This window comes from Lycium ferocissimum, chromosome 5, assembly GCF_029784015.1.
Source record: "Lycium ferocissimum isolate CSIRO_LF1 chromosome 5, AGI_CSIRO_Lferr_CH_V1, whole genome shotgun sequence".
In the NCBI taxonomy this organism is placed as follows: Eukaryota; Viridiplantae; Streptophyta; class Magnoliopsida; order Solanales; family Solanaceae; genus Lycium; species Lycium ferocissimum.
This window is the reverse complement of record NC_081346.1, coordinates 32,284,830-32,295,314: the sequence shown is the minus strand read 5'-3', so window position 1 is coordinate 32,295,314 and position 10,485 is coordinate 32,284,830. Positions and strand designations below refer to the sequence as shown.

The following is a 10,485-nucleotide window of genomic DNA, read 5'->3' as shown; positions in this document are numbered from 1 at the left end:
GGTGATATCTTTTTGCCCCAATAACCCGGGGCAAATCTGGGATTCTCCCAAAAGTTCAAAGTTCAAGGTCGCAAGACAGAAAGCATGCACAAGACTTTATTACGAATACAAAGGATTCCCGACGCCAAGGATCTAGTATACGAACATCAAAATTTTAACGACATCCAGAGATATTACCAGCTTCACAAACTACAAGTCCATTCACTATGCGAGCAGGACGGCTACGCTACGACTCTACTTTTTATTTTACTAAATAATCTTATCATTCTCAATACTTTAACAACTTTACCTTGATCTTATAGAAATCGACATCGGGTTTTTAAAGACAACCAGATATATGAAACAACAAGCCCATCCGCTGACACAAATCGGACGGCTATACTACATTCTTACTCTTTGTCTTTTACATTTATCCATGCTAACTTATTCTCAATCTTGCAAGAAATATTATATTGGGTCATCTGCCATTCATAGAGATATATCAGACCGTCACTTCATTCGAAGTGACATATTTATTATATTTCTAAACTCTCCGGACCGTCACCTCATTCGAGGTGATGTATCATATTATATTTGGGTAATCCACCCTTCATCCAGACATACCAAACCAACATTCGTTCGAAGTGACACACGCATTATATTTGATTCCTCCAGACCCTCCGGATCGTCACCTCGTTCGAGGTGACGTGTCATATTTGGTATAATGTTGGGCCGTCACATCGTTCAATGTGACATATTTATTATAATATTCATCCATACTCTCCAGACTATCACCTTGTTCGAGGTGACATATCTTATTATATTTGAGTCATCCGCCCTTCATCCAGACACACCAGACCGTCACTTCGTTCGAAGTGACATATCCATTATATTTGATTTTTCCAGACTCTCCGAAATGTCACCTCGTTCGAGGTGACATATCATATTATATTTGGGACAATGTTGGGTTGTCACCTCGTTCAAGCTGACATGTTTTATTCATCCAGACTCGCCAGACCGTCACCTCGTTCGAGGTGACTTACTATTATATTTGGGATAATGTTGAGCTGTCACCTCGTTCAAGTTGACATATTATATTCATCCATACTCGCTAGACTGTCACCTCGTTCGAGGTGACTTACTATTATATTTGGGACAATATTGGGCCGTCAGCTCGTGCAACGTGACATATATTTTATGTTATTCATTCAGACTCGCCAGACCGTCACCTCGTTCACTGTGACATATCTATTATGTTCATCTAGACACGCCAGATCGTCACTTCATTCCGAGTGACACATTATTTTGGATCGTCACCTCCTTCAGTATGGCATATTAAACCAGGTTTACACAGTTTATATTTACATTTTTTACTAATAATTTTATTTCAGATTTCGCAGTCCATCAACATATCATACTCAGTTTGGGTCGTCCACCTTTCAATGAGACACGTTGGGCCGTCACCTCGTTCAAAGCGACATATCACATTTAATTTAGTCGTCCGCATTTCAATGTGACATGTTGGGCCGTCACCTCGTTCAAAGTGGCATATCGCATTAGATTTGGGTCGTCCGCCTTTCAATGAGACACGTTAGGCCGTCACTTTGTTCAAAGTGACACTTTATACAAATTGGATCGTCACCTTCTTCAGTGTGGCACATTAAACAAGGTTTAAGCAGTTTATATTTAGGTATAGTCTGCATTTATTACTAATAATTTTATCTCAGATTTGGATCATCCGTCTTTCAAAGAGACACACATTGATTAGCTCATTTTTTACTTGAGACGACCGTTGGCATGCTTTTCGAGGTGTCTACATCGGATTCGGGCAACTTTTGTGAAATATAGGCTTAAAGTGAAAAAGAGTTGACCCAAAGTTGACTTTTGGGTAAACAGACCTTTTTTGGAATTTCGTCAATTTCGAGAGGTCTGGATGGTCGTTTAGAACTTGTATGTATCTCTGGTTCGGTTCCCAATGCACTCGGATGCATTTTGGGACTTGGGTTGGGAAATTGGAATTAAGGTATCGGGGGTTGACTCGGTCAACGAGACCTCCGTTGGGAATTTTGAGGCCACGAGTGCGTTCATACTGTGTTTTTATGTTGTGTTGATGTGTATGATATATGAGTAGATGGCCTCAGAAACTAGTCAAAGAATCGGATTGAATTGTGAACTTGGGTGAGTTTTACGGTGTACGGTGCCGCTTTGGCGGCATCTGCGGCGTCCCACGGCGCGCTGTAACCATTTTGCCTTGGGGCGGTCCAAGCATTTTAGGCCCCGGCCACGAGGGGTGTAGCGGCTCCGCTGGGGCGGTCCCAGTGTCGCCAAAGCGGGTGACGGGCAGTGTGTATAATTAATGAAGTGTTAAAAGCCTTTAGACCCTCATTTATTTCCATTTCGAAATTAGAGCTTTGGGGAACTGTTCTTGGAGATATTTGGAGGTAAATCTTGCTATCCCTCTTCTATTCCATTAATCCTTATCATCATAGATTCCTCCTTTCCTTTAATAATCCTTTAGTAATGAAAGATGAAAGTGGATTTTGATTGACATTTTCTCTAGGCTTGTAAGTGGTGAAATTGATGGGGTTTATGCTAGTTTTTAATGAATCTAAGGTTGTTAATCATATATCTTCCATTATTAGTGTTGAATTTCGAAATCAAAGAGTTAGGGTTTATACCCAAATTTGGGGGTTTTGCTTCAAATTCGAAATTGGATAAATCTATGAGTTAATTTAGCAATTAGTGGTTGGGTTATGATCACCTAGTGCTTAATTTGATATTTTGCTTCCGAATTTCTCGTTTTGACCTTGTGGGCCCGTTTTCCCAAATTCTAGGGTTAGATTTGACCTAAATTGAATGATGGCAATATTAGTATCATTCTTCATGATTTCTAATCTAGATTTTGATTATGCCTAGACTTTTTCGATATTGAGGCTCAGCGGAAGGGAAAGGCAATAGAGTGATTTGTTGGTGTTGTTGTTCGGCCATCCAGGTAGGTTATGGCTTACCTTTAGTGAGACTTCGCATAGCGAAGCATATATTTAGATTATATCATCGGAGAAAGCATGTGAACCTTCGGGTATGAAGTTGGGATGGATATTGTCTTAGGTTGGGCCCTGTTGTGTGTTTGGGACTAGCCATCCCGTTGTGTTGTGATTGATTGTTCTATTGTGTTGGCTTGATGCCACGTGTTGTTAGTAGATATTGACATATGTTGTTGCATCTTGATTATGATATTGTTGGCGTACCCATTGTTGGTACTTGTGATTCGGATATATTGTTGGCGTACCCACTATTGGTACTTGTGATTCGGATATATTGTTGGCGTACCCATTGTTGGTACTTGTGATATTGAGCATGATTATTGATGTGGATACATGCATTGCACGCACTCTCATTCTTCATGATATATTGTTGAGATACTGATGATACTTGATGAAACACTGTGATGAGCTGGGCTCGATTTTTACTTGAGTGATGTGAGAGTCCGATATCCGATGTTAGTTTCGAAATCGTTGATTGAGTGAGTGCATGGACTCCGTGGGTCCCCCAGAGTGGTGCCGGTGAGAACCCTCCGTGGGCAAAGATCTGGGGTCTCATCCATCTATTGGGCAAAGAATTGGGACGGGTGGCACTTAGACTTCGCGAGTCACCTTGGGTTGTGCTACCGAGATTTTGATATTTTCGTCTGAAGTACATGTGTACACAGCATTTGCATGGCATTGCATTGCATCCATACATTATTGCATTGCATTGCATCATTGCTTGATTTTGAGATGTTTTGGTGTTGTACTTGTGATTTTAGATTCAGACTTGATACGCTGAGACTTGTCACATTTGGGATTAGATGCTTTACTTAGGCGATGACGTGTACTTGGATTCGATTATGTTTGATTCATACTTGTTTGTTTATCTGTCTATCTAGCTTTATTATTTGAATTGTGTTAGCTATGCTTAGTCGGGCGATGATGCCTACCAGTACTGTTATTTTTTTCTGACATGCACTTGCTGCATTCCTTTATGAATGCGAGTATCGGTTGGATCTTTCCGTTGGTGATAGTCGCTTCGACATTCTTCGAGTTTCCGGGGTGAGCATGGACGTTGCCTTGAAGACTTCTTCTATCATTATGTCTATTCTATTCGAGACATAGACATTTTATGTATTATTATTCCGGACTTGTATTATTTCCTTTTAGATGCTCTTGTATTACTTAGGACTAGACCACAGGGGTTATTATTATTATTCCGCACTATTATATATATATATATATATATATATATATATATATATTATCGTATTTATTCTATTCCGTTGCTCGATTTAATTATTTATGTCTTTATTTATCGTTGGGTTAAGGGTTCGCTTACCGAGGTGGGAAAGGTAAGTGCCCGCACGGCTTATGCCAAAATGGGTCGTGACAAGTTGGTATCAGAGCCTTAGGTTACCCGGTCTATAATACAAGAGCGTGTCTAGTAGAGTCTCATGGATCGGTACGATGAGCTCCGTACTTATCTGCGAGAGGCTATAAGACATTTAGGAAATCTCACTTTCTTTCATTCTTTCGTGCTACTTTATTCTAATTGGTATTTGGAAAGATCAAATTGGTATCTGACTCTTATCTCTTCTCTCACAGATGGTGAGGACTCGAGCTACTATAGCCCGAGGTCAGTGCCGAGCCGCGGCTACGGGCGGCACCGAGGGCGAGCGACAGCTAAAGGGCGCGGTAGAGCGAGAGGCCGCGGGGCTGCCCCGGCCCGGGGGGGGCTCTGCGGTGGACAACGGCGGCGAGAGAGATCTCCATCTCTCGAGCCCAAGGATGTGGCTCCGGCACGGTGTGGCCCAACCGGACACGGCCGAGGTTACTTCTGATCAGGCCATGCAGGATACCATGGCCTGGGTCTTACTTCATCTTGATGCCCAGTAGGCGGCAGCAGGTGTTACTACTACTGGCGGAGGGTTCACAGACTAGGGTTGGGGCGCAGACCCCTGAGCAGGGACCTACGCGGGCAGCACATCCCGCTGCAGCTATGGCTCCTCGCATTGATGCGATACCCGCTCCTGGTGATGATATTAGGCCCATGGAGGGTGTTGTTATGACTGCTTCTGATTAGGACCTGGTTGGGAGATTCATAAAGTTAGAGCCGCCGAGGTTTACTGGTACTTCGTCTGAGGATGCTTATGAGTTTATTCTAGATATGCACGAGTTGCTATACCGGATGGGATCGTGGAGACCCGCAGGGTTGATTATGTATCCTACCAGTTTCGCGGCAACGCGAACACTTGGTGGAAGTATTTCATGGTTTGCAGACCTGAGGGTTTCCCTCCCCTGATTTGGACTCAGTTCTATCGGGCCTTCCTTGAGAAGTATGTGCCCCGGTCTTTGAGAGAGGCGCGTAGGGAGGAGTTTTTCGCCTTGAGCAGAGGGGCATGTCTTTGGAGTCCTATGTGACCGTTTTCTATATCTGGCCCGTTATTCCACTCCGTTGATCCCTGCTGAGGCCGATAGGATCAGGCGTTTTGTTGGGGGACTAGTGGGCTCTCTACCAATTCCTTGTCTTCAGATGGAGTCTATGGGGGCTTCCTTCCAGTCCATTATCGAGCATGCTTCTATGGTTGAGGGCGCTAAGGCCCGTGCTTTTGGTGGTGGTGACAAGAGGCCACGTCAGACTGGGAGTTATGGTGGTTCTAGTTCGAGAGGCGCCGGTCAGTTTTCGAGGCCGCATCAGCCATATTTCGATCGTCCTGTGCATTCAGCGTTACAGGCTTCCCCCAGTGAGCCACCTAGGCAGAGAGCTCCTGAGAGTTCGTTCTCCAGACCAGTGGACAGGGCTGCTTCATCCGGGTCTTCAGTTTCTGTGTATCAGCATTCGTCTCCTATTACCTGTTTTTCTTGTGGAGAGGTTGGGCATGTTGCTAGGAGATGTCCCCGACCCAGGCGGGATTATCAGCCGCCGAGGACTCCGATATCATCTGGTGGTCGAGGTGGGACTTCTCAGAGGGGCGGCGCTCAGTCAGGCCATGGTGCTTCTCATGGTTCTAGAGGTGGTTCCCAGCCAGCTAGAGGTGGTTCACAGAGTGAGAGAGGGGGATCTCGTACTGAGCGTGGTGGAGCCCATTGTTACTCATTTCGGGTAGGCCTGCGAGAGGCCTCAGATGTTGTGATTTCAGGTACCATTTATGTCCGTCATAGAGCAGCATCTGTGTTATTTGATCCTGGATCCACCTATTCGTATGTATCTGCATTTCATGTCGTTGGTTGGGATTTGCCTTGTGATAGCATAGATATACCTGTTCATGTGTCTACTCCGGTCGGAGATTCTGTGATTGTTGATCGAGTTTACCGGTCTTGTTTGGTTACTTTTATGGGGTATGACACTTGGGTAGATTTGATGATTCTCGATATGGTGGACTTTGATATTATATTGGGGATGTCCTGGCTTTCTCCTTATCACGCGATCTTGGACTGTCACGCCAAGACAGTCACCTTAGCCATGCCGGGCATTCCTAGGCTTGAGTGGAGGGGTACTCCTAGTCCCGCTCCGAAGAAGATCATTTCCTTCCTTCGGGCGAAGAAGTTAGTAAGTAAGGGGTGTTTAGCCTATTTGGCTCATGTTCGTGATACGACGGTTGCATCTCCACCCCTTGAGTCTATTCCTATTGTGAGCGAGTTCGCGGAGGTATTCCCGTCGGATCTGCCGGGTATGCCACCCGATCGCGACATTGATTTCTGTATTGACTTGGATCCGGGCACTCGTCCTATTTCTATTCCACCATATCGGATGGCACCTGCTGAGTTGAGAGAGCTTAAGGAGCAGTTACAGGATTTGTTGAGCAAGGGGTTCATTAGACCGAGTGTCTCCCTTGGGGTGCTCCTGTGTTATTTGTGAAGAAGAAAGATGGGACCATGAGGATGTGTATTGATTATCGCCAGTTGAACAAGGTCACTATTCGGAACAAGTGCCCTATGCCTCGTATTGATGATCTGTTTGACCAGCTTCAGGGTGCTTCGGTGTTTTCGAAGATTGATTTGCGTTCAGGCTATCACCAGTTGAAGATCAGGGCGGAGGATATTCCGAAGACAGCATTTCGGACGAGATATGGCCATTATGAGTTTCTAGTGATGTCTTTTGGGCTTACCAATGCCCCGACTGCATTTATGACTTTGATGAATGGCATCTTTAGGCCATTCCTTGATTCCTTTGTGATTGTGTTCATTGATGATATCTTGGTGTATTCCAAGAGTAGAGAGGAGCATGAGAGCCATCTTCGTTCTGTTCTTGGGTTGTTGAAGAAACATAGCCTGTTTGCTAAGTTTTCTAAGTGTGAGTTCTGGTTGGAGTCTGTAGCATTCTTGGGCCATGTTGTGTCTAAGGATGGGATTATGGTTGACCCACAGAAGATTGAGGCTGTGAGGGGTTGGGCGAGGCCCACTACTGTTACTGAGATTCGTAGTTTTGTGGGTTTGGCTAGCTATTACCGTCGCTTTGTGAAGGGTTTTGCTGCTATTGCTTCATCTTTGACCAGATTGACTCAGAAGGATGTTCCCTTCCAGTGGTCAGATGATTGTGAGGAGAGCTTTCAAAAGCTCAAGCTTCTTTTGACGACAACCCCGATCTTAGCATTACCCGTGGAGGGTAAGGATTTCGCGATCTATTGTGATGCCTCCCGTGTGGGCTTGGGTGTTGTGTTGATGCAGGAGGGTAGAGTGATAGCTTATGCTTCCCGTCAGTTGAAGATTCATGAGAAGAATTACCCTACCCATGATTTGGAGTTGTTGGCTGTGGTCTTCGCTTTGAAGATTTGGAGGCATTATTTGTACGGTGTTCATTGTGAGGTTTTCACCGATCACCGTAGTCTTCAGCATGTGTTTACCCAGAGAGATCTTAATTCCAGGCAGCACCGATGGATGGAGCTCCTGAAGGACTATGACATCTCTATTCTTTATCATCCCGGGAAAGCCAATGTGGTGGTTGATGCCTTGAGTCGCAAGGCAGTGAGTATGGGGAGTTTAGCTCGATTGATTGTTTTCGAGCGTCCGTTGGCCATGGAGGTTCAGACTCTGGCCAACAATTTCGTTCGCCTTGATATTTCAGCCCCGGGCAGGATTTTGGCTTGTATAGAGGCGAGGTCGTCTTTATTGGATCGGATCAGGACTCATCAGTTTGAGGATACTAAATTGAACAAGATTTGAGATAGAGTTTTGAGGGTGAGGCCAAGGAGGCCGTGATTGATTCTGAGGGCATTTTGAGGATTAAGAGGACGCGTGTGCGTTCCTCGTGTTGGTGATTTGATTCAGTTGATCTTGTCTGAGGCTCATAGCTCTCGCTATTCCATTCATCCGGGGGCGACTAAGATGTACCGTGATTTGAGACAGCACTATTGGTGGCGTCGGATGAAGAGAGATATAGTTGATTTTGTGGCTAAGTGTGGTAATTGTCAGCAGGTAAAGTATGAGCACCAGCGACCCGGTGGTGTGCTTCAGAGGATGCCCATTCCCGAGTGGAAGTGGGAGAGGATTACCATGGATTTTGTTATGGGTCTTCCGAAGACCCTTGGCAAGTTTGACTCTATTTGGGTGATAGTTGATCGGTTGACTAAGTCCGCTCACTTTGTTCCAGTTCAGGTTTCCTATACCACGGAGAAGTTAGCCAAGATGTACATTCGGGATATTGTGAGGTTGCATGGGGTTCCTATTTCTATTGTATCTGATCGGGGTACTATCTTCACTTCCCGATTCTGGAGGGCGTTTCATGAGGAGTTGGGTACCCGATTGGATCTTAGTACAACTTTTCATCCCCAGACCGATGGCCAGTCCGAGCGGACCATTCAGGTGCTCGAGGACATGTTGAGAGCGTGTGTTATTGATTTTGGTGGTCATTGGGATCAACACTTACCATTGGTAGAGTTTGCGTACAATAACAGTTATCATTCGAGTATTGGTATGGCGCCTTTTGAGGCTTTGTATGGTAGGAGATGTAGATCTCCGGTTGGTTGGTTTGATGGATTCGAGGCTCGACCTTGGAGTACGGATCTGTTGAGAGAGTCCCTTGATAGAGTGAGAGTTATTCAGGCCAAGCTTTTGGCAGCTCAGAGTCGGCAAAAGATGTATGCGGACCGGAAGGTCCGGGATTTGGAGTTTGCTATTGGTGACCAGGTTCTATTGAAGGTTTCACCCATGAAGGGTGTTATGAGGTTTGGTAAGAAGGGCAAGTTGAGCCCCAGGTATATTGGTCCATTTAAGATTATTGGTCGTATGGGTGATGTAGCTTATGAGTTGGCATTGCTGCAAGGCTTGGCGGGAGTTCATCCGATTTTTCATGTTTCGATGCTGAAGAAGTACCATGCCGATGGTACCTACATTGTTCGTTGGGATTCTATATTGCTTGATGAGAATTTGACTTATGAGGAGGAGCCTATCGCGATCTTGGATAGGCAGGTTCGAAAGTTGAGGTCGAAAGAGATTGCTTCTATGAAGGTGCAATGGAAGCACCGTCCTATTGAGAAGGCTACTTGGGAGACCAAGTCCGACATGCGTAGCCGATATCCCCAGTTGTTCACAATTCAGGTATTTTCCCGCTTTTTTCTTTTCTTCGCTCGAGGACGAGCGATGGTTCAATTGGTATCTGATGTAACGACCCGTTTGGTCGTTATAGTCTTTTCGGCATTTTTGCCCTTTCTCGAGCATTGATTAGCTCATTTTTTACCCGAGGGGACCGTTGGCACGCTTCTCGAGGTGTCTAGATCGGATTCGGGCAACTTTTGTGAAATATAGGCTTAAAGTGAAAAATAGTTGACCCAAAGTTGACTTTTGGGTAAACGGACCTTTTTCAAAAATTCGTCGATTTCGAGAGGTCCGGATGGTCGTTTAGAACTTGTGTGTATATCTGGTTCGGTTCCCAATGCACTCGGATGCATTTTGGGACTTGGGTTGGGAAATTGGAATTAAGGTATCGGGGGTTGACTCGGTCAACGAGACCTCCGTTGGAAATTTCGAGGCCACAGGCGCGTTCGTAGCGTGTTTTTATGTGTGTCTATGTGTATGGTATGTGAGCAGATGGCCTCGGGAATTAGTCGGAAAATCGGATTGAATTGTGAAACTTGGGTAAGTTTTCTGGTGTCTGGTGCCCGCTTTGGCGGCACCGGCGACGGTACGATGCGGCGGTATGACCCGCTTTTAGCGGTCCAAGCATTTTTAGGCTTGACCGGCCAAAGCGATTGAGGAGGCTTGACCTTTGGCTCCCGTCGGGGCGGTCCCGATGTCGCCAAAGCGGGTGACGGGCAGTGTGTATAATTAATGAAGTGTTAAAAGCCTTTAGACCCTCATTTATTTCCATTTCGAAATTAGAGCTTTTGGGAACTGTTCTTGGAGATATTTTGGAGAATATTCTTGGAGGTAAATCTTGCTATCCTCTTTCTATTCCATTAATCCTAATCATAATAGATTCCCTCCTTTCCTTTAATAATCCCTTAGTAATGGAAGATGAAAGTGGGTTTTGATGAACATT

General features: G+C 45.2%; 1 protein-coding gene across 1 annotated transcript; it reads left to right on the top strand.

Annotated features, from left to right (window-relative positions):
* Nucleotides 1-5,246: 5,246 nt before the first annotated feature.
* Nucleotides 5,247-10,068, top strand: LOC132057727 (uncharacterized). The gene is made up of 2 exons (XM_059450333.1): nt 5,247-6,798; nt 8,430-10,068. Exons 1-2 carry the CDS (start codon nt 5,542-5,544, stop codon nt 9,666-9,668), a joined length of 2,496 nt encoding a protein of 831 aa, XP_059306316.1. The 5' UTR covers nt 5,247-5,541; the 3' UTR covers nt 9,669-10,068.
* Nucleotides 10,069-10,485: the final 417 nt, after the last annotated feature.

Coding starts and splice junctions, on each gene's coding strand:
- LOC132057727 (XM_059450333.1), top strand. CDS start 5,542: ATGGAGTCTATGGGGGCTTCCTTCCAGTCCATTATCGAGCATGCTTCT. Junction 6,799..8,429: donor GAGAGCTTAAGGAGCAGTTA/CAGGATTTGTTG, acceptor CAGCAGGTAAAG/TATGAGCACCAGCGACCCGG.